The 14,261-nt window shown below is 55.7% G+C and overlaps 1 protein-coding gene across 1 annotated transcript; it reads left to right on the top strand.

Moving 5' to 3' along the window:
- Positions 1-295: 295 nt before the first annotated feature.
- Positions 296-4,553, top strand: LOC133753981 (uncharacterized; the record flags this gene model as incomplete). The annotated part of the gene is given in 3 exon segments (XM_062184621.1): positions 296-352; positions 3,248-3,780; positions 3,782-4,553. Coding segments are annotated over 3 exon segments (1,362 nt in total), but the record flags the coding sequence as incomplete, so codon positions are not given.
- Positions 4,554-14,261: the final 9,708 nt, after the last annotated feature.

The following is a 14,261-nucleotide window of genomic DNA, read 5'->3' as shown; positions in this document are numbered from 1 at the left end:
CTCTCAAAACATGCAACATGTGCAAAGGAACGCTGAGCCCACCCCAGGACCTCCATCCGGGTCTCTCACAAGGATAGGACAAGGGCAAATGGGTAATGAGTCCATCCCAGAACATCCACCCAGGTCTTTCTCAAGGATATCACGGGGGCACAGGGGCCCTGAGCCCATCCCAAGCCCTCCATCCGGGTCACTCACTGGATATAACAGGTGCCAAATCTCGCGATGCATAGAGGAGGAGAGGAAACTCTTCTGGCTCTAGGGGATGTGACACGGAGGACCTATGGGGAGAGCAAGGATGCCCACAGCTTGGGAGCCCAGCCTAGGAGTCTACGCACCAGCGCTGGAAGGGGAGGTGAGACAACAACCCTGGTAGCTCGAGACATTGGCAGGGAAATGGCAGGAAGAGCCTAGAGGGAACGAGGCTTGAAGCCTAAATTGAACCAGGAAGACATAGAAGACCGAAACAGACCCATAACGGAGACAGACGTCGAAACACTCATAAAGGCCCTCCCAACAAAGAAAAGCCCAGGACCAGATGGATCCACTGCTGAATTCTACCAGACATTTAAAGAAGAATTAACTCCAATTCTCCTCAAACTATTCAGAGCAATCGAAAAAAAAGGAATCCTCCCAAATTCTTTCTATGAAGCCAGCATCACCTTAATTCCTAAGCTGGAGAAAGATGCAGCAATGAAAGAAGTACAGACCAATATCCCTGATGAACATGGATGCAAAGATCCTCAATAAAATTCTGGACAATAGAATGCAACAACACATCAGAAAGATCATCCACCCAGACCAAGTGGGATTTATCCCTGGTATGCAGGGATGGTTCAGTGTTCCCAAAACAATCAACGTGATACACCCCATTAACAGACTGCAGAAGAAAAACCATATGATTCTCTCAATAGACGCAGAGAAAGAATTTGATAAAATACAACACCCTTTCATGATGAAAACTCTACGCAAACTGGGTATGGAAGGAACATTCCTCAATACAATCAAACGATTTATGAAAATCCCACGGCCAACATCCTATTGAATGGGAAAAGGTGGAAGCATTTCCGCTGAGATCTGGTACCAGACAGGAATGCCCACTCTCACCACTGCTATTCAATATAGTTCTGGAAGTTTTAGCCAGAGCTATTAGGCATGAAATAGAAATTAAAGGGATACAAACTGGGAAGGAAGAAGGCAAACTATCCCTCTTTGCAGATGATATGATTCTTTATTTAGAGGACCCAAAGAACTCTACTAATGAAGGACCCTTATGGGGGGAGGGACAAGAAACTAGGCCTGGGCAAATATCAGGGGCTTCTTAAGAGGTTAGATGTTCCCCAGAGTCTAGCGTGCAGGACGTTCTCTGGGAAGGAAAAGTCAATCCCCTTCAGAGAACCTCTAGGCACGCCCAGAGCAGAGCTGCCCCTCCTCTCCGGGAAACCTCTGGGTGCACCCAGAGCAGAGCTGCCCCTCCCCTTCGGAGAGTCTCTAGGCACGCACTTATGATGTCACTGCGACCGGCCAATCCTGTAACACCTCAGCACTCTCCCTCAGCACTCTCCCTCAGCATTCTCCGGTATGCTAATTGTCCCTCCAAACCAGCCAATCCCGTGCCACCTCTGCATTTTCCACCAGCACTCTCCACCAGCATTCTTTGCCAGCGTTCTCCCATATGCTAATGGTCCCTCTGAACTGACCAATCCTACGCATGCGCATTAGGAATATGCTAATTCGTTGCCTATATAACCTGTGTGAAACTGCCGCTCAGGGCTCCTCACTACCTGAGGTGGGGGCCCGTTTGCACAAACGTTCAATAAAAACCTTGTGCTTTTTGCATCAACTGGTCTGGAGTCTGGATCTTTGGGCGTCCTCCCGAGCAAGTGGGCATCTCTGCAACTGAGAGGTCCAACATTTTGGGGGCTCGTCCGGGATTTTAGGTCACCCTCAGACCCATTCCCCACGGACCAGTTGGAGATACGATTAAGTGTTTTCTGTTTGTTGTTCTTCGTCTTGAGTGTTCTGACTGGCCAGTACCTGACTCTGTGAGACCAGTGGGGGAGGCAGGCGTGCCCAGCAACCCCTGGTCCATTCCCCGGAGGACGCTCCGGTTTGTGAGACCAGTAGGGGAAACCCTCGGTCCGTTCCCCTGGAAGATGCTCCCGGGGTGGTCTGGAGGTGGGTCGGAGACCAAGTCTCCCTCCTTCCCGGGGAGGGCTGGTCAGGAAGCCGCTCCCAAAAATAGCGCAATAGCATTCGATTTGTTGTAGGTCTGTTGCCACGCGGTTTGTTGGCTGTTCTTTTTGCTTGGTTTGACGCACCTGGAATGGTCTGGAGGAAGGCCAGGGACCAAGTCTCCCTCCTTTCCGGGAAAAGCCTGGCCAAGCGGCCGCTCCCATCTGAGGTAGCATTGTCGATTTGTCCTAGATCTGGTGCCGCACAGTTTGTCTTGTTTACTGTATGTGTCTGTGTATTGGCTGTTCTTTTTGTTTGGGCTGAAATCTTTGCACCCATGGGTCAACAAATAACCACCCCTTTAAGTCTCACTCTAGATCACTGGAAGGATGTTTGAGAACGTGCGCGCCACCTCTCAGTGGAGGTTAAAAGGAAACGATGGGCAAAATTCTGTTCCTCAGAGTGGCCGGCCTTCGAGGTTGGCTGGCCAAGGAACGGCACTTTTAACCTCGATATTATTTTACAGATAAGGCGCGAGTCTTTCAGCCAGGATCCAATGGACACCCTGATCAGGTGCCCTACATTACCACGTGGGAGGATCTTTCACGTAACCCCCCTCCCTGGATAAAACCCTTCTCCTTCCCGACGGAGCCCATACGGACCCCGTTACCCCTTCCTCGGCCATCCCCAACTCCTTTAATACCTTCCTCCCTGATACCCCCTCCTCCCATCCCGGTTGCGCCAACCTCCTCCCTATACACTCTGAAGGAGATTCGAGATCCAAAACCTGACAAGCCACCGGTTCTTCCGGCTGATCAGGACCTTCTGCTCTTTGACTCTCCCCCACCCTATCTTCCCGGCCAGCCTGCTCCCCCGCAGGAACCCCCACAACAACCAGAGCGGGATGTGCAACCTTCTGCACCATCCCCTGATTCCACGAGGGCAAGGGGAAGAAGTCTCAGTGCCTTCCCCGCCCTCCAGCCGCCTGCGCCTCCGTCGGGGGCAGGCAGGGGGCTCGGGAAGCGTCTGGACTTCACAGGCCTTTCCTCTTCGTTCGGTGGCTGGCCAGATGCAGTACTGGCCATTTTCTGCTTCCGATCTTTACAATTGGAAAACCCATAACCCCTGTTTCTCTCAGGACCCCCAGGCTCTGACTGGGCTGATTGAGTCAATTTTATTGACTCATCAGCCCACCTGGGATGATTGTCAGCAGCTTCTGCAGACCCTCCTCACTACTGAGGAAAAGCAGCGTGTCTACCTTGAGGCACGGAAAAACGTCCCTGGAGCAGATGGCCGACCGACCCTACTGCCAAACGAAATCGAGGAGGCGTTTCCCTTAACCCGTCCTGATTGGGACTATACCACCGTTGCTGGTAGGGAGCGACTTCGTCTTTACCGCCAGATTCTCCTTGGGGGTCTCAGAGGGGCTGGAAAGCGCCCCACCAATTTGGCCAAGGTACGTGCAGTAGTGCAGGGGGCTGAGGAAACGCCGGCAGGCTTCCTAGAAAGATTAATGGAAGCCTACCGTATGTACACCCCGTTTGACCCCCTGGCAGAGGACCGGCAGGGAGATGTAATCATGTCCTTTATAGGACAGTCAGCATCGGATCCGCAATAAATTGCAGTGGCTAGAGGGGCTTCAGGGGTATACTATACAAGATTTAATGAAGGAGGCAGAAAAGATTTACAACAAAAGGGAGACCCGAGAGGAGAAGGAGGAAAGGATCCGCAAGGAGCAGGAGGAAAGGGAAGACAAAAGAGACAAAAGACATAATCGAGAGCTTAGTAGAATTTTGGCCACCGTAGTGCAGGATACAGAGAGGAGTAGACCAGGACAGAATAGGGACTTGGGAGACAAGCGAAAGCCTCGGGTGGAAAGAGATCAATGTGCCTATTGTAAAGAAAGAGGACACTGGGTCAAAGACTGCCCGAAGAAACCACAGGGACCAAAGAAGAGACCAGTTCCAATCCTGTCCCTGGAAGAAGACAATTAGGTGAGTCAGGGCCAGGAGCCCCCCCCCGAGCCCAGGATAACCCTTGAACTGGGGGGCAGACCGGTAACCTTCCTGATTGACACGGGAGCCCAGCACTCGGTACTGACTTCAGAAAAAGGGCCTTTAAGCTCCAAGACTTCCTGGGTTCAGGGGGCAACTGGAGGGAAGTTATATCGCTGGACAACCAATCGAGAGGTCCAGTTGAGTACAGGACTTGTGACACACTCGTTCTTACTAGTGCCAGACTGCCCCTACCCCCTCCTGGGCAGGGACCTACTCTCGAAGGTAGGAGCCCAAATTCACTTCCATGAGAAAGGAGCTACCATCACAGACTCAGGGGGGCGGCCCCTCCAGGTATTAACACTACGCTTGGAGGACGAACACCGATTATTCGAGAGGTCCTCGTCCACCATGGCTCCTCTGGACCCCAAGTGGCTCACAGATTTTCCTCAGGCCTGGGCAGAGACTGTGGAAATAGGGCTGGCCGTCAACCTGCCTCCCTTGATCATAGATCTGAAGCCCATGGCCATTCCCATGTCAGTTCGTCAATATCCGATGGGCAAGGAAGCTAAGGAAGGTATCCGGCCACATATCCAGAGACTGTTACACCTAGGCATTTTAAAACCTTGTCGTTCACCTTGGAACACCCCCCTACTACCAGTAAAGAAGCCCGGTACGGGTGACTACCGCCCGGTACAGGACTTGTGGGAGGTTAACAGGAGAACGGAGGATATGCATCCCACAGTGCCCAACCCCTACAATCTGCTAAGTACCTTGCCTCTGACCCACACATGGTACACTGTGTTAGATCTAAAAGATGCATTCTTTTGTTTAAGACTGAGCCCTCAGAGCCAATCCATCTTTGCGTTTGAGTGGAAAGACCCAGAGACCGGGTTTTCAGGACAACTCACCTGGACAAGGTTGCCCCAAGGATTTAAAAACTCGCCTACCTTGTTTGACGAAGCTCTGCACCTAGATTTGGCCAACTTCCGAGTCAACCATCTGGACCTGGTCCTCCTGCAATATGTGGACGACCTCCTCCTTGCTGCTGAAACAGAGCAGGACTGCCTAAAAGGTACCGGGGCCCTGCTACAGAGACTGGGGGAATTGGGCTATCGAGCCTCCGTGAAAAAGGCTCAAATATGTCAGAAACAGGTGGCCTACCTAGGCTACCTCCTAGAAGGAGGGCAACGGTGGCTGACGGAGAGCCGAAAAAGGGCGGTTGCTCTAATTCCACCCCCCACCGATGCCAGAAAGATGCGGGAATTCCTCGGGAGTGCGGGATTCTGCCGCCTTTGGATTCCTGGGTTTGCGGAGCTGGCAGCCCCATTGTACCCCCTCACGAAGTCCAATGCTCCCTTTCAATGGAGAGAAGAGCAACAGCGGGCGTTTGACAACATAAAAAAGGCCCTATTGTCAGCCCCAGCCCTGAGCCTCCCTGATATGACCAAGCCCTTCACATTATACGTGGATGAGAACAAGGGAGTGGCGAATGGAGTGCTAACACAAATGCTTGGGCCCTGGAAAAACCGGTGGCATACTTTTCAAAAAAGCTAGACAATGTAGCGGCCGGCTGGCCTCCGTGCCTCCGCATGATAGCGGCCGTGGCAGTTCTGGTGAAAGACTCTGACAAATTGACTCTAGGCCAACCTCTCACCATAGTGGCACCTCATGCTGTGGAGACAGTTATCCGCCAGCCACCAGATCAGTGGCTCTCAAATGCTCGGATAACTCATTACCAGACTATGTTATTAAACTCAGAGCGGGTCCGGTTTGGGACTGCCACCTCTTTAAACCCGGCCACCCTGCTCCCGGAACTGGGGCCCCAGGCCCAGGTAATCCATAACTGTCACCAAATCCTGGCTGAGGCCCACGGCACCCAAAAAGACCTAACCGACCAGCCTCTGCCAGATGCCGAAATGACTTGGTTCACGGATGGGAGCAGCTTTCTACAGAACGGTGAGCGGAGGGCTGGGGCAGTGGTGGTGGATGGAAAAACCGTTATCTGGTCAAGTGCCTTAAAGCCTGGAACTTCTGCTCAAAAAGCCGAGCCCATAGCATTAACTCAAGCTTTAAAACTGGCACAAGACAAAAAGGTCAACATTTACATAGACAGTCGGTATGCTTTCGCCACTGCCCATGTACATGGGGAGATATACCGGCTAAGGGGCCTCTTAACCTCGGCAGGCAAGGACATTAAAAATAAGCAGGAAATCCTAGATCTTCTACAGGCCCTGTTCCTGCCCAAAATGTTGAGTATAATCCATTGCCCCGGGCACCAACGAGGAGACGACCCAGTAGCAAGGGGAAACAGGATGGCAGACGAGGCCGCTAGGGCGGCAGCCCTGAGCCAACAGGTGCTCCTGTTAAAGACAACTGAGCCCACACAAGTATCGAGGGAACCACCTTTCCTCTATTCGGACCAAGACTTAGATACGATCCAGCAGCTCGGTGCGGAGTATGACGAACAAATAAGGGTTTGGAGGCTCAGAGAGAAAATAGTCCTGCCACACCAATTGGCTAAAGAAATAATTACCAACCTCCATCAATGGACTCATTTGGGACACAAAAAGCTAAAAGCAGCCTTACAGGAAGATAGGCCGTCTTATTACATCCCCGGACTTGACTCTTTAGTCCAGCAGGTGACTGAATCCTGTGTTCCGTGTGCCAAGGTAAATGCCAGACACCTCAAGCTCCCGGAGGGAGCTAGGGTAAGAGGAGACCAACCAGGAATCAACTGGGAGGTCGATTTCACTGAGATAAGGCCGGGCAGCTATGGGAATAAGTATCTTCTAGTTTTTGTAGACACCTTCTCCGGATGGACTGAGGCATTCCCCACAAAACGGGAAACCACCCGGGTGGTCGTCAAGAAGATCATAGAGGAGATCTTCCCCTGGTTCGGCTTGCCTAAGGCAATCGGGTCCAACAACAGCCCAGCGTTTGTCTCCCAGGTAAGTCAGTTGGTGGCCAAAGCATTAGGCATAAATTGGAAATTACACTGTGCCTATAGACCCCAAAGTTCAGGACAGGTAGAAAGAATGAACAGAACAATTAAAGAGACCTTGACCAAATTAGCGTTGGAGACTGGCGTTAAAGACTGGGTCCAACTCCTCCCTATGGTGTTGTTCCGGGTCCGAAACACGCCCTCTCATTGCGGGCTGACACCATACGAAATCCTTTATGGAGGGCCCCCACCAGTAGCAGGCTTGCTTGACCTTGCCAGTGACTCCGTTGCCGATGCCCCTAAATTACAGGCCCGGTTGCGAGCGCTCCAGATCATCCAGAACCAGGTCTGGAAACCTCTTGCAGCAGCCTACCAACCCAAGACAACAACCATCCCACATCCCTTCCAAATCGGAGATGCTGTGTATGTCCGAAGGCACCAATCTAAGACTCTAGAGCCCCGGTGGAAAGGCCCCTTCACTGTGCTGTTGACAACTCCCACCGCTCTCAAGGTCGACGGAATCGCTGCCTGGGTCCACGCCTCACATGCGAAGCGAGCACCCCCCCCCCCAGGGCCCCGAGGATCTGGATAGACCAGCCAAATGGAAGCTCCAGCGCACTCAGAACCCACTCAAGCTAAGACTTTCAAAAACTGTTTAATATTTATGATGTTCCTGGCCTTTCCCCATTGTTTTTTCCAATCCCCATGGTTAACTACCCTAGTATCGACCATAATGGGCCCCCTACTCATCCTATTCCTTCTTTTAACTTTTGCCCCATGTATTCTTAACAGGTTGCTCCAGATTACCCGCGAGAGGCTTTTCCTTGTCCAAACCCTGGTGCTGACTCAACAGTACCAGTGTCAAGCTTCAAAGACCTCCGTGGTCCAATAGATTTTAGGATTAAAATCTGCAAAAAGAAAAGGGGGGAATTAAGGACCCTTATGCGTGGAGGGACAAGAAACTAGGCCTGGGCAAATATCAGGGGCTTCTTAAGAGGTTAGATGTTCCCCAGAGTCCAGCGGGCAGGACGTTCTCTGGGAAGGAAAAGTCAATCCCCTTCAGAGAACCTCTAGGCACGCCCAGAGCAGAACTGCCCCTCCCCTGCGGGAAACCTCTGGGCGTGCCCAGAGCAGAACTGCCCCTCCCCTCCAGGAAACCTCTGGGTGCGCCCAGAGCAGAGCTGCCCCTCCCCTTCGGAGAGTCTCTAGGCACGCACTTATGATGTCACTGCGACCGGCCAATCCTGTAACACCTCAGCACTCTCCCTCAGCACTCTCCCTCAGCATTCTCCGGTATGCTAATTGTCCCTCCGAACCAGCCAATCCCGTGCCACCTCTGCATTTTCCACCAGCACTCTCCACCAGCATTCTTTGCCAGCGTTCTCCCATATGCTAATGGTCCCTCTGAACTGACCAATCCTACGCATGCGCATTAGGAATATGCTAATTCGTTGCCTATATAACCTGTGTGAAACTGCCGCTCAGGGCTCCTCACTGCCTGAGGTGGGGGCCCGTTTGCGCAAACGTTCAATAAAAACCTCGTGCTTTTTGCATCAACTGGTCTGGAGTCTGGATCTTTGGGCGTCCTCCCGAGCAAGTGGGCATCTCTGCAACTGAGAGGTCCAACATTAAGAGACTGCTGGAACTCATCGAAGAGTTTGGCAAAGTAGCAGGATATAATCCCAGCATCGGGATTTTTTTTTTTTTTTAGTTTTTTCATGCCCAGGCACCCAGACGCGACCTTGAAAGCTCCGGGAAGGTCACTCCGATCTCTGTATCAGTGGAAAAACTGACTTGGACCGGTTCTGCATTGTGCAATCCTTTAATCCCATTTTCTGCTCCACTCACTCCAGGGTTCAGGCAGGCTCTGGCCAGAATGAACTGGCCAGGATAAGCGTGGCAGTGTGCACAGGGCCCCCATGAGACCATGCAGCATGAAATCGGGAAGATTCTACGGTGTTTCTGGCTGCTGGAATGTTCCAGAATGTTTCTCCAGAAGTCTCTGGAAAGGTCTAGAACATTCTTGTGTCTGCCAGGAGATCCTTTTTTTCTGACAGATAACATCAAAATATCACCAAAAATGAGCTTTCCATAAAACAAAATTAGAAAGAACAGTCCCAGAATTTTCTAAAAAAGCTTAAAAATGACAAAAATGAGCACCTTACTTTCTAGTTCCGTTCCTTTCATTCAGCCCATCTCTTCTACTCTTATCCACTTCTCAACAGACTACGTTTTCCTGTAGCCAGAACCCCACTCCTTTAGCTCCCATACCTGCCACTGACTGTACTGAGAACCTGTCAGTTAACACCTGGAAACCCCCACCTCCTTGGCTCTCCTGCCACCCTGACGGGACCCGGAACCTGTCAGTCTGACACCAGAAACCAACTCCTGGGCTCTCCTGCTGCCCTGACGGGACACGGAAGCTGTCAGTATGCCACCTGAACCCAACCCCTAGGCTCTCCTGCCGCCCCTGATGGGACGCAGAACCTGTCAGTCTGTGACGAGAACCCCACCCCTTGGCTCCCCTGCATACCCCTGATGGGACCCAGAACCTGTCAGTCTGCCATCAGAACCCAACCATCAGCTCTCCTGCTTCCCCTGACAGGACCCGGCACCTGTCAGTCTGTGACGAGAACCCCACCACTTGCCTATCCTGTCGCCCCTGATGGGACCCGGAACCTATCAGTCTGTGACGAGAACCCCACCCTCTTGGCTCTCCTGCCGCCCCTGAGAGGACCAAGTACCTATCAGTCTGTGACAAGAAGCCCACGCTTGGCTCCCCTACCACACTGACAGGACCAGGAACCTGTCAGTCTATGGCCAGAACCATCCCTCCTTAGCTCCCCTGCCTGCCAAGAGTGGACTGGGAATCTCTCAGTTTGCTGCCATATCCACAGCCTTAGCTACGCTACATGGTCATACTGGACTGGACACCTGTCAGTTTGCCGTCAGAACCCCACGGGCTTAACTCCCTTGACTGCAACTATAGGACTGGAAACCTGTCTGTCTGTGGCCAGAACCAACCCCATGAGCTCCCCTGCCTGGACAAATTGCACCGGAAACACTCTGTGGCCAAAACCCCACCTAGTTTTGGGACCCTGCCTACCCCTGATGGGACCGGGCACCTGTCAGTCTGCGGCAGGAATCCCATGTCCTTGGCTCCCCTGCCTGCCCCGAGGGGACCAGCATCCTGGCAGTCTGCGGCCAGAACCCCACCTCCTTGGCTCCCCTGACTGCCCCTGAGGGGACCCGGAACCTGTCAGTCAGTAACAGGAGCCCCACCCTCGGCACTCCTGCCACCCCTGACTGGACCCGGAACCTGTCAGTCTGTGACAGGAACCTCACCCCTCGGCTCTCCTGCCACCCTTGACTGGACCCGGAACCTGTCAGTCTGTGACAGGAACCCCACCTCTCGGCTCTCCTGCCACCCCTGACTGGACCCGGAAACTGTCAGTCTGTGACAGGAGCCCCACCCCTCGGCTCTCCTGCCGCCCCTGAGGGGACCAGGAACCTGTCAGTCTGTGACGAGAACCCCACCCCTTGGCTCTCCTGCCTCCGCTGACAGGACCCAGACTTCTCAGTCTATTTCAAGAATCCCACCCGTTGGCTCTCCTTCCGTTCCTGATGGGTCCCAGAGCCTGTCTTTATGTGACAAGAACTCCATCCCTTTGCTCTCCTGCTGCCACTGCCGGGACCCAGAACTTGTCAGTCTGTGACCGGAGCCTCTCCCATTGGTTCTCCTGCCGCCCCTGAATGGACCCGGAACCTGTCACTCTGCTGCCAGAAGCCCACCCCTTGGCTCTCCTGCCGCCCTGACGGGACCCGGAACCTGTCAGTCTACCACCAGAACCCCACCCCTTGGCTCTCCTGCCGCCCTGCCTGGACCCGGAACCTGTCAGTCTGTGATGAGAACCCCACCCCTCGGCTCTCCTGCCGCCCCTGACTGGAACAGGAACCTGTCAGTCTGTGCCGAGAACCCCACCCATCGGCGCTCCTGGCGCCCCTGATTAGACCCAGCACCTGTCAGTCTGTGACAGGATCCCCACCCCTCGGCTCTCCTACTGCCCCTGACGGGAGCGGAACCTGTCAATCTGTGACAAGAACCCCACCCCTCGGCTCTCCTGCCACCTCTATTGGGACCTGGAGCCTCTCAGTCTGTGACAGGAGCCCCACCCCTCGGCTCTCCTGCCGCCCTGACTGGACCCGGAACCTGTCATTCCGTGACAGCAGCCCCACCCCAAGCCTCTCCTGCTGCCCCTGACGGGACCCGGAACCTGTCACTCTGTGACTGGAGCCCCACCCCAAGGCTCTCCTGCCGCCCCTGATGGGACCGGAACCTGTCAGTCTGTGAGGAGAACCCCACCCCAAGGCTCTCCTGCCGCCCTGACTGGACCCGGAACAACTCAGTCTGTGACAGGAGCCCCACCCCTCGGCTCTCCAGCCGCCCCTGATTGGACCCGGAACCTGTCAGTCTGTGACTGGAGCCCCACCCCTCGGCTCTCTTGCCGCCCCTGACGGAATCGGAACCTGTCAGTCCGTGACAGGAGCCCCACCCCTCGTCTCTCCTGCCTCCCCTGACTGGACCCGGAACCTGTCAGTCTGTGACAGGAGCCTCACCCCAAGGCTCTCCTGCCGCCCCTGAGAGGACCCGGAACCTCTCATTCTGTGACAAGAACCCCACCCCAAGGCTCTCCTGCCGCCCCTGACAGGACCCGGAACCTGTCATTCTGTGACAAGAACCCCACCCCAAGGCTCTCCTGCCGCCCTGACAGGACACGGAACCTGTCAGTCTGTGACAGGAGCCCCACCCCTCGGCTCTCCAGCCGCCCCTGACAGGACCCGGAACCTCTCATTCTGTGACAAGAACCCCACCCCAAGGCTCTCCTGCCGCCCCTGACAGGACCCGGAACCTGTCAGTCTGTGACTGGAGCCCCACCCCTCGGCGAACCTGCCGCCCTGACTGGACCCGGAACCTGTCATTCTGTGACAGGAGCCCCACCCCAAGGCTCTCCTGCCGTCCCTGACGGGACCCGGAACCTGTCAGTCTGTGACTGGAGCCCCACCCCAAGGCTCTCCTGCCGCCCTGACGGGACCCGGAACCTGTCAGTCTGTGACAGGAGAACCCCACCCCTCAGCGCTCCTGCCGCCCTGACTGGACCCGGAACCTGTCAGTCTGTGACTGGAGCCCCACCCCAAGGCTCTCTTGCCGCCCTGACGGGACCGGAACCTGTCAGTCTGTGACAGAAGCCCCACCCCTCGGCGCTCCTGCCGCCCCTGACTGGACCCGGAACAACTCAGTCTGTGACAGGAGCCCCACCCCTCGGCTCTCCTGCCGCCCCTGAAGGGACCGGAACCTGTCAGTCTGTGACAGGAGCCCCACCCCTCGGCTCTCCTGCCACCCTGACGGGACCGGAACCTATCAGTCTATGAGGAGAACCCCACCCCTCGGCACTCCTGCCGCCCCTGACAGGTTTGGAACCTGTCAGTCTGTGACTGGAGCCCCACCCCTCACTCTCCTGCCACCCTGACGGGACCGGAACCTGTCAGTCTGTGACAGGAGCCCCACCCCAAGGCTCTCCTGCCGCCCTGACAGGTCCGGAACTGTAAGTCTATGAGGAGAACCCCACCCCTCAGCGCTCCTGCCGCCCTGACTGGACCCGGAACCTGTCAGTCTGTGACTGGAGCCCCACCCCAAGGCTCTCTTGCCGCCCTGACGGGACCGGAACCTGTCAGTCTGTGACAGGAGCCCCACCCCTCGGCGCTCCTGCCGCCCTGACTGGACCCGGAACCTGTCAGTCTGTGACTGGAGCCCCACCCCTCGGCGCTCCTGCCGCCCCTGCCCGAGTGCGCCTCCTCCCGTTCTCTGCACTGCCGCTAATGGCGTTTTGCAGCAGGCACTCAGAACGCCACCCCCGCCTCCCCGGTGGCTGCCTGGAAGAGTTGGGCGCCAGTCCACGTTGAGCACCTCGCCTTCTGCGCGGCCCTGACTACTGATGGATGAGGAGGAACAGTCTGGGCTGTCCAGCTCGTGGTGGGCACGGGCCGGCAGCGTCGCAGAAGACAGGTTCTGGGCTCCTACTGCTCGTTCCTCCTCCCAGACCAGGGCAGGCAGGGCCAAGCTACAGGGCGAGGTTCTGGCGGACGGACAGTGAGCTGCCAGGGACGTGCTGGCGCAGAACCGAAGCTGCCCCGTGCGTCCTGAGCTGGGCATGGGCGGGACGACTGCCGCACTGCGCGCGTGCACGGCACTGCCCGCGGCCCGTCAGGAGCCGGGAGGGGCGTGGCTCGAGGCGCCCAGGCTGGCTGCTGTCTCAGCCAGTCAGGGGCACTGAGGGGCGGGGCCGACTGAGGAGGGCAGGACCTCGCGCAGATTGGCAGGGTCTCTTCCAATCAAGGGCGAGCAGAGGCGCAGAAGAAGGCGGTGCCGTGTGAAGACCGCTTGTCAGGCAGCTCCCTGGTCCCGCCGGGTGCTGGGAAGGGGGCTCCTAGGGGGTTCGGACGTCCTGGGAGCAGATTGGCAGGGCCGCTGTCCAGTGAGGGCACTCAGTGACGAAGGGGTGAAGGGGCAAAGACCTGCATCCCAGTCTCTCACAAGGATACAGCAGGTGCACAGGAGCCCTGAGCCCACCCCACCTTCTCCCTCCGGGTCTCTCACAAGGATATAACAGGTGCACAGGGAGCTGAACCCACCCTAGGTTCCCCCTCCGGGTCTCTCACTAAGATATAAAAGGCGCACAGGGGCCCTGAGCCCACCCCAGGACCGCCATCCGGGTCTCTCACAAGGATACAACAGATGCAAAGGCGCCCTAAGTCCATCCAAGATCCTCAATCCGGGTCTTTCACAAGGATATACCAGTCGCACAGGGACCTGAAACAACCGGAAGACCGCCATCCGGGTCTCTCACAAGGATACAACAGGTGCACAGGGATCTGAGAAAGCCCCAGGACCTCCATCTGGGCCTGTCACAAGCATATAGCAGGCGCTCAGAGTGTTGAGCCCACCGAAGATGCTCCATCCGGGTCTGTCAGTGGCACTGACCTCACCCAAGAACCTCCATCCATGTCATTCACAAAGATATAACAGTTGCACGGGGGCCGGAATGAACTGAAGACCTCCTTCTGGGTCTCTCACAATGATAGATCAGGTGCAC

This window comes from Lepus europaeus, chromosome Y (assembly GCF_033115175.1).
Source record: "Lepus europaeus isolate LE1 chromosome Y, mLepTim1.pri, whole genome shotgun sequence".
Taxonomy (NCBI): Eukaryota; Metazoa; Chordata; class Mammalia; order Lagomorpha; family Leporidae; genus Lepus; species Lepus europaeus.
Note: the sequence above shows the minus strand (reverse complement) of the source record. Positions and strands in the feature narration are given on the sequence as shown.